Source organism: Ranitomeya variabilis, chromosome 2 (assembly GCF_051348905.1).
Source record: "Ranitomeya variabilis isolate aRanVar5 chromosome 2, aRanVar5.hap1, whole genome shotgun sequence".
NCBI lineage: Eukaryota > Metazoa > Chordata > Amphibia > Anura > Dendrobatidae > Ranitomeya > Ranitomeya variabilis.
The window spans coordinates 636628765-636646484 of NC_135233.1; the positions used below are offsets into that span (position 1 = coordinate 636628765).

At 46.6% G+C, this 17720-nt stretch overlaps 1 protein-coding gene across 1 annotated transcript in view; it reads left to right on the forward strand.

The window, feature by feature from the left end:
- Positions 1–17720, forward strand: part of LYST (lysosomal trafficking regulator) — a 591077-nt gene that overhangs the window by 77985 nt on the left and 495372 nt on the right. Inside the window, exon 6 of the mRNA XM_077289098.1 lies at positions 1981–2142. Within this exon, the coding sequence (XP_077145213.1) occupies positions 1981–2142 (162 nt within the window). The remainder of the gene's footprint in view (positions 1–1980; positions 2143–17720) is intronic.

Consider the following 17720-nt stretch of genomic DNA (forward strand, 5'->3'; position numbering starts at 1 on the left):
ATACTCTATTTGCATAGATACGTGTTCTGGTTTTTGCTCTTCCTCAGTGCAAAGCAAGAAATCTGACAGTTGCATTGTAAGGCTATGTGCACACGATGCAGATTTTGCGGCGGATCCGCAGCATTTCCGCAGCTGCGGGTCCGTAGCAGTTTCCCATGAGTTTACAGTACAATGTAAACCTATGGGAATCTGAAAACGCTGTGCCCATGCTGTGGAATAAAACGCGCGGAAACGCAACGGTTTACATTCCGCAGCATGTCAATTCTTTGTGCAGAATTCGCAGCGGTTTTACACCTGCTCCATATTATAAAACCGCAGGTGTAAAACCGCAGTGGAATCCGCACAAAAACCACGGTAAATCCACAGGAAAAGCGCTGTGTTTTTGCCCTGCGGATTTGTCAAATCCGCTGCGGAAAAATCCACAGAGGACCATTCTACGTGTGCACATACCCTAAGTCTCTTTACAGTGGCATGTCAGGCATGTCACTTCCCACATGGAGATATGTTAATCCTTAGTCTGAGGCCTCTGACCCAACCAAATCAGACCTTTTTCTTTGCTCTGAGTATGGGCAAATAACAAGAAGCAAGAAAATCTGGTTTGGCTTTTATCCTAAGTCTTGTGGTAAGGCTTGATTTTGACTTTTAGGATTGCTACTTCTAGTAGGTGGCACTAGAATTCAAGTCCTCTTCCTCTCTGCAATTTACATATTTACTGGAGTAGTAATGCATGGTCTAGAGGTCTCCTTTAAACTGACATTTCAGTCCTATCACTCTGCACAAAGGGAGACTCCTTAGATCAGTGTTCCCCAACTCCGGTCCTCAATAGCCACCAACAGGTCAATGTTTTCAGTTTTTCCTAAGTATTGCACAGGTGATAATTGCATCACCTGAACAGGCTATAATTCCATAACCTGTGCAATATGTGTGAACATGTAGTCCCTTAAAATGCTTTTATTAAATATATCTTAAAATTCAAAAAATCCCAGTGACATGTAACAAAAACAGGATCAAAAAGTGCACCTATCCTCACACTATCCCTACACTTAGCTGCTCTCCCTGCCTGGCATGATCCCCTGCTTGCTATCCGTAATAGCTTCATATTGATATCAGACTGTACATTATTGGCTATCTGCTATTGCTAATTATCCATTGTCTGAAGTTAACAGCCTTAAGTCGTATGCCATAGGGTTAAATACTGCACTAACTGTGCTATTTAGGCTCATATTGGGCTTATTCTACCTATGGCTGAGATAGGCTGTTCATGTGCAGTGTTGGTTTATATATTATCAGTTTTTTCTTGAACCATTGTATATTGGATTACTATTCCCCTTGGCATTATTGTCCCATATGCATCAAAATATTTTGGACAATATTGGGGACTCTTTTCTGTGCACCTAATTTTGTTGCTGTTCTCTCCACACTATACTTCATCTCTTTTTACAAGCTCATTGTTTTCCCACCTGTAGATTATAGGTGGCTAATAGGGTGAGCAGTGGATAGCCGCCGTTGAGTGGGGGCGCCAGAATCGACTCTATCAGGGTGCCAACCTCCACTGCCAGGCAGGGAGAGCAGCTAAGTGTAGGGATAGTGTGAGGATAGGTGCACTTTTTGATCCTGTTTTTGTTACATGTCACTGGGATTTTTTGAATTTTAAGATATATTTAATAAAAGCATTTTAAGGGACTACATGTTCACACAGTTAAAATATTCCCTAAATTTAGATATTGTTATTACTTTGGAGATATAACCTGTGCAATACAAAGGAAATCCTGAAAACATGACCTGTTGGTGGCTCTTGAAGACCGTAGTTGGGGAACACTGCCTTAGATAATAAAAAATGGACATGTGTGCCTTTACAGGATAGGGATCTAGCATTTTCTGAAATCAATGTAATATACAGTTAATTGTAAGATGAAGTTAGAATAACGGTTTATATTCCGTATTTTGGTTAAACTTTAACAATATCCACTTCTTTTGTAGAATATCTCTGTCCAACATATTATTCTTAGAATACAGGAGCTACTTGCACATTCAAGAATTCTTGAGACAAAACTTTCGCCACATATTTTTGATAGCCTTCTACAAGTGGCTGTGTCAAATGTTCCTTTACTCTCTGATCCATATGATGAACAAAGTGAAGAGGTAAGTGGAATCAATAGATTGTAAAAAATATATATGCTGTGTGTGTGTGTGTGTATGTATATATATATATGTATGTGTGTATATATATATATATATATATATATATATATATATATATATATATATATATATATATATATACACACACTGCTAAAAAAAATAAATGGGACACCTAAACAACAGAATATAACTCCAAGTAAATCAAACTTCTGTGACATCAAACTGTCCACTTAGGAAGCAACACTGTTTGACAATCAATTTCATATGCTGTTGTGCAAATGGAATAGACAGCAGATGCAAATTATTGGCAATTATCAAGACACACTCAATAAAGGAGTGGTTCTGCAGGTGGAGACCACAGACCACATCTCAGTACCAATGCTTTCTGGCTGATGTTTTAGTCACTTTTGAATGTTGGTTGTGCTTTTACACTCGTGGTAGCATGAGACGGACTCTACAACCCACACAAGTGGCTCAGGTAGTGCAGCTCATCCAGGATGGCGCATCAATGCGAGCTGTGGCAAGAATGTTTGCTGTGTCTGTCAGCATAGTGTCCAAAGGCTGGAGGCACTACCAGGAGACAGGCCAGTACACCATGAGATGTGGAGGGGGCCGTAGGAGGGCAACAACCCAGCAGCAGGACCGCTACCTCAGCCTTTGTGCAAGGAAGAACAGGAGGAGCACTGCCAGAGCCCTGCAAAATGACCTCCTTCGGGCCACAAATGTGCATGTGTCTGCACAAACAGTTAGAAACTGACTCCATGATGATGGTCTGAGTGCCCGACGTCCACAGATGGGGGTTGTGCTCACAGCCCAACACCTTGAAGGACGTTCTGCATTTGCCACCGAACACCAGGATTGGTAAATTCGCCACTGGCGCCCTGTGCTCTTCACAGATGAAAGCAGGTTCACACTGAGCACATGTGACAGAGGTGACAGAGTCTGGAGATGCCTTGGAAAGCAATCTGCTGCCTGCAACATCCTTCAGCATGACTGGTTTGGCAGTGGGTCAGTAATGGTGTGGGGTGGCATTTCTTTGGAGGGCCACACAGCCCTCCATGTGCTTGCCAGAGGTAGCCCGACCGCCATTAGTTACCGAGATCCTCAGACCCCTTTTGAGACCATATGCTGGTGCGGTTGGCCCTGGGTTCCTCCTAATGCAGGACAATGCCAGACCTCATGTGGCTGGAGTGTGTCAGCAGTTCCTGCAAGATGAAGGCATTGAAACTATGGACTGGCTCTCCCGTTCCCCAGACCTGAATCAGATTGAACACATCTGGGACATCATGTCTCACACCATCCACCACCATCACGTTGCACCACAGACTGTCCTGGAGTTGGCGGATGCTTTAGTCCAGGTCTGGGAGGAGATCCCTCAGGGGTCCATCCGCCGCCTCATCAGGAGCATGCCCAGGCGTTGTAGGGAGGTCATACAGGCGCATGGAGGCAACACACACACACAGCTGAACATCATTTCATCAAAACTATGAATTAACATATGTGGAATTATATACTTAACAAAAAAGTGTGAAACAACTGAAATTATGTCTTATATTCTAGGTTCTTCAAAGTAGCCACCTTTTGCTTTGATGACTGCTTTTATCTGCTTAATTGAGAATGACATAATGAAGAGATTGCCCACACCTGTCCATGAAATAGCCTTAGAGTCAATTGTCCAATTACGTTTGGTCCCTTTAAAAACAGAGTGGCACATGTTAAGGAGCAGAAACTCCTAAACCCTTCATCCAAATTTAATGTGGATACCCCCAAATGAAAGCTGAAACTTCAACTGCATCTGAATTGTTTTGTTTAAAATTCATTGTGGTAATGTATGTAACCAAAATTAGAAAAATGTTGTCTCTGTCCAAATATATATGGACCTAACTAGTTTTGAAGCCCTCAGTGTGAATGTACAATTTTCATAGTCATGAAAATACAGAAAAATCTTTAAATGAAAAGGTGTGTCCAAACTTTTGGTCTGTACTGCGTATGTGTGAGTGTGTGTATATGTATATATATATATATATATATATATATATATATATATATATATATATATATATATATACTGTGCAGAATTATTAGGCAATTGAGTATTTTGACAATATCCATATTTTTATGCAGAATTTCCAACTCCAAGCTGTATATACTTGAAAGCTTATTGGTTTGAAGCAGATAAGATGATGTGTAATGAGAGAAAGTGTGGCTTGACGGAGATGTCTTGTCAAAACTGGTAATTTTGAAGTCACTCTGTTTGAATGCAGACCTATTAATCCCCCAGCTCATGCATTGTGTGCTGTGGGGATTTGTTAGATAAAGTTGAATCACCTAGGAACAATATAAAACTACTAGATGGTGGCCCGATTCTAACGCATTGGGTATTCTAGAATATGCATGTCCACGTAGTATATTGCCCAGTCACGTAGTATATTGCCCAGTCACGTAGTATATTGCCCAGCCACGTAGTATATTGGCCAGTCACGTAGTATATTGCCCAGCCACGTAGTATGGAGCGGCCCCCAAATGCAGGGCAGCGGAGTACTCGGTACTGGGTCTCTCAGTTCTGGGGATGTCACGGTGGCCTGACCCGGTCCGTGGCCCTGCTAAGGGGCGCCCAATTAAAGATGTAGGTGACAGTGTAGGTCGCAGTAAATAACGAAGACACAGGGTTGCAATCTCTTTACCTCTTTACTGAAGGCTTCGGCATCCGCAATCCAGAGCACTGCTAACAGGGCTGGCTGAGACCGGCCGGTCCGAAGGCACATCCAGAGTTCCCTTTTACAGGTGGAAATCAGCCTTCCTACCAGTGCCTGTGTGTTGTAGTACTTCCCTGCTGAGCACCACGGGATAGTCCTCACAACTGTCGTGTATGTTTCTGTTCTCTCTCTCCGTCCCCCAGATGATATGGATAGGACGCACCCGTATGACGGGGTAGGCCTGGAGTTATTTTATAGGGACCCTAGAGACGCCCCTCTCCCACAATTGCCTCCGTTGTCTTCATTAGGTGTAAAAGGTGAGACAGCCAACCTAAAGTTAACTGCCCTGCCGTAGTTCAAAGTAATGCTAGAGTCTATTACCTCCTCGGCGTTCCGGCTGTCGGCTACGCGCCTCAGAAGGATGTTGCTGATCTTGAGGCACGACTCCTTCTGGTTCTATCTCCTTTGTGCTGTGATCCCGTTTCTCACTTCTCCACAGTATACTTCGCTTCGTGTCCTTTCTTAGGAGTCTGCCACTATAAGGCACAGGCACGGCTCCGTAACGATCTGTCTGTGCTAGGCCGATGTCAGGATCCCACCCCTGACAGGTCCTCTCTCGAGCTCTCCCCAGCTACTTTCTTCCTAACTTCCTTTCCAACCCCCAGTTTTACCCATGTGTGAGGAGTGGCCTAGTAGATAGGACCTTTTGCTCCCCCTGGCGGCCGGAGTGTGAAGTGTAATGAGTGTCTGTGATGCCTGCAAGGTGAACTCTTTTAGTGCAATCAGATGTACCATCACTCCCCCTGGTGGAAGAGCGACGTTACTGCAACGACCAGACTCTGGGGCGCTGCACTCCCCCCCGTTAAATGCAGTACTCCTGGACTGGGAAAAGAAGAACAACAATACATGTTAGCAAAATTTTGAAATGCTATGAACAAGTAAATGCTATGAACAAGTAAATATAACATTGCTTTCCTTTACGGGAGGTGAGGACACTTGAACGTTGCGAAAGTTTTGGTCATGCGCAGTTCATGACTCCCAGTTCAGTGGGTGCAACCTTGAAACAGCAGGCACCCCGGGTAAACAAAGGGATCCCTTTTGAAAGTTTTGGAGCAATTCACTGTCCATTACTCCATTGTCTATTTTTAAACCTGTAACAAAGATATTTACACAAACATTTTCAACCAAATAGCAACTATCGTTAATATCTCCAAGTTTTGTAGCGAAGTGGAGTTTGATTCTTGGTGCTATGTGTAGACCTCCGCAGCGCAGGGGTTGCTATTGGCCTAACAGGGCCCGCTATGCTTGCTATCGCTGGTGTAGTGCACTGTCTTCTAGCTACACTTCTAGTGAGTCTGGGTAGCACTGGCATGCTGGAGCTCTCAGGGCTGCTGCTACTAATGGTGGGCATGGCAGATTCACCGATAGCAGAGGGAGGACTTGCCTGTTCCACGGTTGGCATGGCATCCTCTGGTGGGGTCTGCTGTGATTGCGGGTCCGGATGATCTGGCACCACATTTAGTTCTGGCGGTTTCAGTTGACGAAACGTTAAGACAGGTACCACGATGGCCTGATTTATTTGAGTCCAAGACTAGGGAAAATCGCCAAGAACAGTGTGTATCATCTTCTACTCTTCTACAGGTGGGGAGTTTCCTGGATCTGTTTCCCTCTCTCTCAACTTATCAGGGCATATTTTAAGGTGGTCTCTGGATATTGCCATTGAGGTTTCCCCTCCATCTTTGCTGATGAGACTGACCTTCGTATTGTAAAAATCGGATGGCAGGATGATATACGGTTCTGCTTCCCATTGGTCGTCAAGCTTGTGTAATCTCTTCTGTTTGAGTACCTGCTCACCGGGTGACAAGGGAATCGCAGGAGCATGCTGGTTGTAGTCCCTTTCTTGTTTTTGTCTGGCTTGGGCTAGACTTCTTTCCACGCATTCCTGTATTTTGCGGTACCTTTGCTGCCTTTCTGTATCCCAATCTGCATCTGGCGAGGTATCTTCGGGGATTAGGACCCCAATGTCTAGATCAACAGGTAACTTGCTAGACCTTCCTCGCATCGGGTGCGCTGGAGTGCAGTTGGTGGAATTCACTGGGATGTGGTTGTACATGTCTACCAAGTCAGGCAACTTTGTTGGCCACAAGTTCCGTTCTTCCACAGGCAAGGTCTTCAGTAAGTTGATTACCACTTGGTTCATCTTCTCACACATCCCGTTGGTTTGTGGATGGTATGGTGTGGTTCTGATCTTCTTACACCCGTACAGATTGCAGAACTCCTGGAACACCTCCGCTTCAAATGCTGGTCCCTGATCGGTCAGTACCTTCTCCGGGTACCCATGTGGTCTACAGAAGTACTGCTGGAAGGTTTTGGCGGCCGTCCTGGCCGTTAGATCTTTGACAGGCACAACTACCAGGAATCTAGAGTAGTGATCTACGATGGTAAGAGCGTAGACATAGCCTGACCGGCTAGGTGTTAGTTTCACATAATCTAGCGCGACCAGTTCGAGCGGCCGTTTGGTGATGATGGGCTGCAAGGGAGCCCGTTGGCTGTCACGGTCCTTCCTGCGTAGGCTACATGGGCCACACTCTCGACACCACTTCTCGATGGCTTTCTTCATGCCAATCAAGTAGAACCTCCCACGGAGTAGCCTCTCCAACTTCCTCCATCCGAAGTGTCCGGCCCCGTCGTGGTACGCTCCCAGAACCATTGGCGCATCTTGCCTTGGGACCACTATCTGCCATATCAATTCATGAGTGCGTGGGTCAATGCTTCTCCGGCACAGCTTACCATCGTGAATAAACAGTTTGCCTCTCCCCTTCCACAGCTGTTGTGTCTCTTGTGGATCATCCGGCCCGGGATGCAAACCTGCCTGCGTCAGGAGCTCTTTCACCCAACGGACCGCGGGGTCACCATCCTGGGTCTCTGCCCATCCGTGGTGGGGCAGGGGATTCAGCGTGGCATCCTGCTTGTTCTTGCGCCCGTTCTTCACATGATGGGAACACTGAGTGGCCTTGGGGCGATGGAAAGCGGGCAGCTCTACCTCTTCAAGTGCCTCTGGGTCTTTCCCCGTTTCCGGCAAATTGGTCATCCGGGACAATGCATCGGCGTTCGCATTCTTGTGCCCTGCCCGGTACTTGATGGTGAAGTCGTAATTGGACAGCCGGGCCATCCACCGCTGTTCCAAGGCACCGAGTTTTGCTGTGTCCAAATGCGTTAGTGGATTATTATCCGTGAAGACGGTGAATTTTGCTGAGGCCAGGTAGTGCTTGAACCTCTCCGTCACTGCCCAAACGATGGCGAGGAATTCCAGCTTAAAGGAACTGTAGTTGTCAGGGTTTCCTTTCAGTGGGACGAAGTTTCCTGCTGGCGTAAGCGATTACCCTCTCCTTGCCTTTCTGGACCTGGGACAACATGGCTCCCAGTCCCACGTTGCTGGCATCCGTATACAGCACAAACAGTTGATCATATTCAGGGTAGGCCAGTACCTCTTCTCCCATCAGCGCCAACTTTAAACAAGTGAACGATCCTTCCAGTCCATCGTTCCAATCAAATGGGGTATTCTTACCCTTGGTTTTCTTGGATTGGCCCACCAACAGGTCTTGCAATGGCGCGACCTTCTTGGTGAAGTCCTTGTTAAACCTCCTGTAGTAGCCTACCAACCCGAGGAACTGCCGGGCTTCGGCCAGTCTTTGATCACAGTGACTTTGTCAGGGTCTGGGGCCACCCCGTCGGCACTCACTACATGGCCCAGGTACTGCACCTTGGGTTTTAGTAGACGGCATTTGGACGGTTTTACCTTTAGGGAAAAGTTGGACAGGGCTTCGAACACCTCGGCCAGGTGCTTCAGATGGTCCTCATAAGTCTTGGAAAAGACGATGACATCGTCCAGGTATAGCAACATGGTTTTGAAGTTCTTGTGCCCTAGACAGCACTCCATCATCCTCTGGAATGTTCCCCGGGCATTGCACAATCCGAAGGGCATGTAGTTGAATTCGCAGAGACCCATCGGCGTCGTGAAGGCCGTCTTTTCCTTGTCCGCCTCTGCCACGGGAACCCGCCAGTACCCATTGGTGAGATCCAAGGTAGAGGAGTAGTTAGCAGATTTTAAAGCAGCCAAGGACTCCTCTATCCTGGGCAGTGGGTATGCATCCTTATGTGTAATGCGATTTAGCTGCCTATAATCAACACACATCCTCATTGTGCCATCTTTCTTCCTAACGAGGACTAATGGAGCTGCCCAGGGGCTACAACTGTCTCTCACTACCCAAGCCTCCTTCATCTCTCGCAACATGTCTTTGGCACACTGATAATGAGCTGGGGGTACAGGACGGTATCTCTCTTTTATGGGTGGATGATCTCCTGTGGGGATATGATGTTGAATCCCTTTTACCTGCCCGAAATCTAGGGGGTGCTTGCTGAATACCCGCTCGTACTCATGAACCACCCTGTAGGCCCCCTGTTTCTGGTGAGATGGGGTAGAGTCAGTGCCCACATGCAATTCCCGACACCAATCTTTCAGTTGCCCTGCAGAACCGTTGTTCTCCGCCGGATTGGACGGGACCAAGGGTCCGGGTGCCTGTATCACACTATTATTAACAGTAAACAGTTTGGCAAGTGTGGCATATTTGGTTAGGTGGACTTCCTCTTCCCCACAGTTAAGAACACGTACTGGCACCCTCCCCTTGCGGACGTCAACCACCCCTCTGGCTGTCAGGAGGGTAGGCCTATTATCTGTATATACAGGTTCTACCAGGGCCTGATAGTCTTTACCCCTGAGGCCTATGGCTGCCCGACACCATATTAACATTTCACTCCTGGGGGGTATCGCAATGGGGTTTGAATCACTCACTGTGACACGACCAATTTCACCACCAGTCAGCTCCACCTGCTGTCTCTGCATCAGAGCCCTGATTTCTTTCTGCAGGGCGCGAACTGTTCACTGTAACCAGCTGTTTCTGCTACCTGCTGTAACAAGACAATAACTTCTGCAAGACAGTTTTCTATGACATTAGTACCAATGGTCATCATGGGATTACATTCGCGTCGGTCAATATCAACAATTACAATCCCTTGGGCCTCCAATTCTACCCGCCCCACTTTGATGGTGACCTCTTTATACCCCACTTGTGGCAATGGCTGACCATTACTGGCTATTATGGTGAAATCATCATCGGGGCCACGAGTAATGTCGGTGTCCTCCCAATAACCTTTATAAAGGAAGTAAGGCATAGTCGTGACCTGAGAACCGGTGTCCAGCAAAGCGTTCATGGGGATACCGTCGATCACGATGGGAAGAACTGGTCGCCCTCCAATGTATTTGGCTCTCCAATTTTGCGGGCCTGATCGTCCTACTCCCGGGGGGTTGGCCCTCTGCCCCAGGGGTTGCTCGTTTAAATGACAGTACCTTGCAAGGTGGCCCACCTGGTGGCAGCGGCGGCAGATAGGTCGTCCGTCCCAATGAAAGCGATCGTCGTCCCTGCCTCTGGTCGACGGAATCCTCCTCTGTTGCTGCCAGGGGACATCCTCCGGTCTGGAAGCCAGCTGGATCTTCTCCTTGGGGGCCTCCTGTAGGGACTGTACGGTCCGGGCTAGGGCAGCAACGCTCTTGGTCAGCTCCTGCATCTGGAGGCGTAGTCCTGCAGGGGAATCGTCCTCCAGGATCTGGGCATCGGCCTCGGCGGCAATTGGGGCATCTGGCGCCACCTCCTGGTGGTACGTGAGAGCTTGATGCCTGGGAAGTACTGCACGGCTGGGCTGTTGCTCCTGTAGCGCCTGGATGGCTTTATGTTTGAATTGCGCAAAAGTCAGGTCTCGGTTCTGCATGGCCAGGAAGTGCAGTTGGGCCCTTTGGTGACTGCACAGCAGCCCCTCGAAGAGCCGATCTTTCAGGAGTTTATCCTCATCTTGCATGCTGTTTCGGTCATTCTGCTTGATGGCCCGCAGTGCCTCCTGGAGATTAAGGGCGTAGTCCCGTAAGCTATCCTGCGGCCTCTGCTTGCACCCATAGAACGTCAATTTAATTTCTGTAGCGTTGCGGGTGTCAAAGGTAGTTTTAAGCTTTGCAAAGACCTGCTGCGCAGTTCTCTTATCCGCGGCGGGCCAGGACTTCACTTCCCTTAAAGCCGCTCCAAAGAGTTAGCCTGTTATCATATGAACTTTCTGAGGCTCTGTCAGGGGATAAAACTCAAGCAGGCTGCAGATCCCTTCTTTAAAGTCAGTTAATGTATGTGATTCTCCAGAGTATCGCGGGAGCCAGGCTGCTCCAGGTAGGTACGGCATGGAGAAAGGCATTATGACTGCTGTAGCTGCGGCAGTATCCGGCTGGCTGCTGGGGGCGGCAAGCTCTGCGGAACCCGGCGGTGGTACAAGGCCTGCGGCTGCACCTACTGCGGGGCCCGGAGGTGCCCCCGAGTCTGCGGCTGCGACCGCCGCCTCCGCTCCTCATGGATCAGACATGGCCGCTCCTCCCCTCTGCTAACCTGGTGGAAGTCGGGGTTCCTCTTCCGGGATCAGCACCTCACCGCGTCTTCTTGTTCCGCGCTCTTTTCGGCCGGCTCCGCCCACGAAGCTATGGCTCCTCCCCTCGTGCCCCACACGGCGCGGCGATGGCGGATTTTGGTGGCAAATAGCAATACACAGTCTTTGCAATAAATCACGATTCAGCACAATTCAGTCACAGTTTCAAGGCACACATGACCTGATTCCTCAGGCTTAAGTAGATCCTGTTCGTGACGCCAAGTTGGAGCGGCCCCCAAACGCAGGGCAGCGGGGTACTCGGTACCGGGTTTCTCAGTTCTGGGGATGTCACGGTGGCCTGACCCGGTCCGTGGCCCTGCTAAGGGGCGCCCAATTAAAGATGTAAGTGACAGTGTAGGTCGCAGTAAATAACGAAGACACAGGGTTGCAGTCTCTTTACCTCTTTACTGAAGGCTTCGGCATCCGCAATCCAGAGCACTGCTAACAGGGCTGGCTGAGACCGGCCGGTCCGAAGGCACATCCAGAGTTTCCTTTTACAGGTGGAAATCAGTGGCCTTCCTACCAGCGCCTGTGTGTTGTAGTACTTCCCTGCTGAGCACCACGGGATAGTCCTCACAACTGTCGTGTATGTTTCTGTTCTCTCTCCGTCCCCCAGATGATATGGATAGGACGCACCCGTATGACGGGGTAGGCCTGGAGTTATTTTATAGGGACTCTAGAGACGCCCCTCTCCCACAATTGCCTCCGTTGTCTTCATTACGTGTAAAAGGTGAGACAGCCAACCTAAAGTTAACTGCCCTGCCGTAGTTCAAATTAATGCGTAGAGTCTATTACCTCGGCGTTCCGGCCGCCGGCTACGCGCCTCAGAAGGATGTTGCTGATCTTGAGGCACGACTCCTTCTGGTTCTATCTCCTTTGTGCTGTGATCCCGTTTCTCACTTCTCCACAGTATACTTTGCTTTCTGTCCTTTCTTAGGAGTCTGCCGCTATAAGGCACAGGCACGGCTCCGTAACGATCTGTCTGTGCTAGTCCGCTTTCAGGATCCCACCCCTGACAGGTCCTCTCTCGAACTCTCCCCAGCTACTTTCTTCCTAACTTCCTTTCCAACCCCCAGTTTTACCCATGTGTGAGGAGTGGCCTAGTAGATAGGACCTTTTGCTCCCCCTGGCGGCCGGAGTGTGAAGTGTAATGAGTGTCTGTGATGCCTGCAAGGTGAACTCTTTTAGTGCAATCAGACGTACCATCACTCCCTCTGGTGGAAGAGCGACGTTACTGCAACGACCAGACTCTGGGGCGCTGCATAGTATATTGCCCAGCCACGTAGTATATTGCCCAGCCACGTAGTATATTGCCCAGCCACGTAGTATATTGCCCAGCCACGTAGTATATTGCCCAGCCACGTAGTATATTGGCCAGCCACGTAGTATATTGCCCAGTCACGTAGTATATTGCCCAGTCACGTAGTATATTGCCCAGCCACGTAGTATATTGCACAGCGACGGAGTATACCGCACAGAGCCACGTAGTATACAGCCTTAAAATAAAAAATAAACATGTACTCACCTTCCGAAGGCCCGTTGAAGTCCTGGCCCTGTGTGCGGTGCACGCGGCAGCTTCCGGTCCCAGGGTTGGTATGAGCGCAGGACCTGTGATGACGTCGCGGTCACATGACCGTGACGTCATGGCAGGTCCCTCTAGCAGGACCTGTGATGACACGCGGTCACATGATCATTACGTCATGGCAGTTCCTTCTCGCATACCATCCTTGCCACCGGAACCTGCCGCTTGAATGGAGCGGTCACCGGAGCGTCACGAGGAGCAGGAAAGGCGGCGGATGGTGAGTATAGCAGGTTTTTTTTTTTATTATTATTATTTTTAAGATGACATATTTTTACTATTGATGCCGCATAGGCAGCATCAATAGTAAATAGTTGGGGACACACAGGGTTAATAGCAGTGGTAACGGAGTGCGTTACACCGCGGCCCGTTACCGCTGCCATTAACCCTGTGTGAGCGGTGACTGGAGGGGATTATGGAGCGGGCGCCGGGCACTGACTGCAGGGGAGTAGGGGAGGGACTAATCGGACTGTGGCAGTTGCTGATTGGTTGCGGCAGCCATGAGTGGCAGCTGCCGAGACCAATCAACGATGCGGGATTTCCGTTACGGAAGTTGAGGACAGAAAGACGGAAGTATCCCTTAGACAATTATATATTAGATAAAAGATTTTTTAAAAACAATAAAATTAATATATATAATAATAGTAGTGATTGCCCTAGGTGTTAAAACAAGAAAGAAAAGTGGAAACCACTCATGACCAGAAACAAACCCAAACACCAGTATTATGGATGCACCAGGGAGACCAAACTGGATTATAAAATAATATCTTTATTAACTAATAGTAGCAATACAGAAAAAAAATAAAAAAATAATTTTTAAAATAAAACAGACTGTTGTGCGAATCAGGACAGTATGTATAATAAAAGTAAACCCATAAACACAATTCTTATAAGTGCCACCAATGGGCACGTGCAAGGTAATGATTCCCTTTTAAGGAATATAGGCAATTCCCTGAAATTCTTATGTCATTGTGCCAGAAAAAAGTAAAAAAAAATATATATATAACAAATATAAAAAATATATGAAGTGATTTCTGAAACGCGCGTCGGGTGTGTGTGCGCTTACAGGACAGTGAGGGACCCTAAGGTATAATGCTCTAATAGTATCTTCTTCTGATATATTTTTTTTTTCCCTGAGTCACTTTTTCAGCACATTGCACTTTGTGATTCTGCAGCTTTGCACAGCTCTCAGGGATTTCCCTATGCACATGAAGGGTTAATAAACTACCTGAAAGCAATTTTATGTTGTTGGATGCTATTTTTAAAAGGGAACCTCTTTTGGGGTTTTCCAGTATATAGGACCCCTAAAGTCACTTAAAAACTGAACAGGTCCCTAAAAAAAATAAGTTTTGCAAATTTCCTTGAAAACAATAAAAATTACTGCTACATTTTTAAACCTTTTAAGATTCTAACAAAATAAAACTACATTTTATAAATGGTGCTTATGTAAAGCAGGGATGTGGGAAATGTTAACTGATGATTTTGTGTGGTATGAACATCTGGATTAAAGGGATAGTCAAAGTTTGAAAATTGCAATTTGTTTTTTTAAATCTTTGTAAACGTTCTCATATTTGTAGAATAAACACATAAAATCGACTTAAATTTACAATTATAAAGTACAATGTGTCACGAAAAAACAACCTCAAAATCAATGGAATATGTTGAAGCGTTTCAGAGTTATTACCACATAAAGTGACTGGTTAGATTTAAAAAAGTTGGCTTGGTCACGAAGGGGCTAAAGTGCCGTGAGCATTGTGGGCACCACTCTTGGCATAGAGTACTAGGTGTCAGCTGTTAAAATCAGCTGACACCTGACGGTGATTGCCCGCGCACAGCCTCCTGTGCGTGGGAGATTGGCATGATGTGTATATATACTACTTTGGTCTGGAAGTATTTCCTGACTGTGACGTATATATACTGGAAATGTTGGGAAGGGGTTAAGAGATGAAATTAACAATTGAGTTGGAAAAATATTTTTCATTTAGTTACATAATATTTCTGCACAGTTGTCCAATAATTATGCGCACCAAAATATTCTCTGAAGGCTGTGTTCACACGGCAGTATTTTGGTCAGTATTTCACATCAGTATTTGTAAGCCAAAATCAGGAGAGGAACAATTAAACAAAAAGTATAATAGAAAGACGTGGATCACTTCTGCATTTTTGATCCACTCCTGGTTTACAAATGCTGATGTGGGGGGCGTGGCCAGCAACAAGATGGTGTAGAGGTTTCTTTTCTGGGCTCCAGACGTCCATCTGAAAAACGATATCTCTGCGTCTAAAGAAATACCCCCATCGACCTGAGAACATTTCTAGTGGACTTCTGAGATTTCACAGATTCCAGGGATACCCAACTTAACTGGGTTTATAGCACCACACCATCCCTTTGAAGATTTGCATAAACGATGCTACTCAGCCAAGGCGGCCATACTGCAGCAACGATACAACCCCAACTAATTACAAAAGTACTCCCCCTGGATTGGAACCAACATTTCCAGGCTCATTTGGTCATGAAGAACCCACAGAGAACAGCAAGCGGTGCACTATATCTGTATACAGGGATCCGCCATCACAAAGGGCCTGAGACACTGCGCGTACAAATACGCTGACCCTCCACCGGACAGGAAGGCTAAGGAGATCCTCCCCAGTAAAGCCTGACTTATCACTGGACCCACCGGAGCTGCTGCAAGACCCACCGGAGAAGCGTTCGGCGCTCCAGAATCACTGCGACATCCGGCGGAGGGACATCTGAAAGCCGAACCTCATCTCCCCTTCAGGTAGATGCCGCGCGGCCAGATTAGGTGGAGATATCAATCCGCCTCTCACATAAGCCGCGAAGTCGTCGCTGTGCTCATTTAAGAGACACTGACCCACCGACTCTCCACTGCATTAAAAGACAGGCCCTCGGACTAGAAAGTATACAGCGACACGATAACAGCGGCATAAGAAAAGCTGAAGAACCGGTGCTTTGTGTAAGCAGGAACAGCAGTCCCTGTTGCACTGATGCTTGTGAGATCTCTACAGCTTTGATCCTTATGAGACGGGGATTGGAATATCCCCTTGGAAAACCTACCAAATAAATCATCATTGTGGTCTCTAGTGGCTATCCCAACTATAACCTCAGCCACATAAGGGAAATATAACACTACACACAAGCTGTTTATCGCTTCTGTCACTAACATACCCCCTACCTATCTCCCTTTCAACTCCTAACTTAATACGGCAAAGGAATACTGAGCCCTGTCTCAAGAATCTACCTATACACAGATAGATCTGCTATTTACTGAGAAAGTTGCCTACAACTTCCATACCAACAGACTAAGTATATATTATTTTGTGGCTTCCTTCATTTTTGTTGTATTTTATATATAAGGAGATCAGACATATAAGCATCTGTTAATTCTAGTTATTGTATATCCTTTCATAACCTCCTAGTATTTGATTGTCAGTAATAACTGAGATCTATCCTTAAAAATGAGTGCAAACAGAAATAAAAACCGCCCCACACAGAAATCAGGGCCTCAGTTAGACTCAGCCTTCTGCATAAACCCACCATCATCTCCTTAAACAGAGGAAACCAAAAAGGATGATACAACACATAAAATGCTTCAGGAGTTGGACAATATTGATAAAAGCCAATCCTCTGATATGGACACCAGTGTAACCAAAAAACACAAAAGAAAGGATAATAAAGCAGGAGGGAAAATCCTTTCAGAGTCAGAGGAGGAATTCTATGAAACATCCCCAATAAGTAGTCCTGACAAAAATAGATCAAGGCTAGAGGAAGATCCTACAGTGTCCACTTAGAAAAATTATACTAAAATTGATAACATTCATGCAACTGAAAAAGGGGCATCAGAATAATTTGTCAGAGACTTAGTACTTGCATTAAATAGCAATCTAGAATCCACTCTAGACCAAACACACCAAACTCCTACAGGAAAATCTTGATTCAATCAACCTTAGATTGGACAAAAATGATAAAAGAATAGAAATTCTAGAGAAAAAAGGTGAATCCTTATATAATGCTGTAGATAAGCCCCCGATGTTACGTGAAAGAGGAGAAAAAGAGGTTAGATTATACTCACCCAGGGGCGGTCCCGCTGCGGTCGTGTCGGATGGGTGTCTCAGGTCCGCTTCGGCGCCTCCTATCTTCATTCCATGACGTCCTCTTCTGGTCTTCATGCCGTAGCTCTGGCGCAGGCGTACTTTGTCTGCCCTGTTGAAGGCAGAGCAAAGTACTGCAGTGCGCAGGCGCCGGGCCTCTCTGACCTTTCCGGCGCCTGCGCACTGTAGTACAATTAGTGCCACACTTGGTAGAAGTATTCAACAAAGCCTCCACAACTTGTGATTGCTACACTATAACTTTAATCTCGAATACTAAGGGGGATATAGAAATGGTGAAAAGAAACCTATATCGCTAATAAATACTGATGTGAAAATATATGCTAAAATTATCGCAAATAGGCTAAGAAACATATTACCAGATATTATCCACAGAGACCAATTGGGTTTCGTAGAAGGCTGACAAACAGACGGCACAAGAAGAATCCTCAATCTGATAAATGTCATCAAAAATAGCAAAACCTCCTTGATGTTACTGGCCTTAGAAGCAGAATAGGCATTTGACAGGATCAATTGGGACTTCTTAACAGCTGCGCTGTCAAAATTTGGATTTAACACACAACTAATCAGTCATGGATCCATTGGCGGAATATATAAGAGCCAATAAATTAATAAAAGGCATTCATGTAGACTCTAGCGAATATAAAATAGGCTTATTC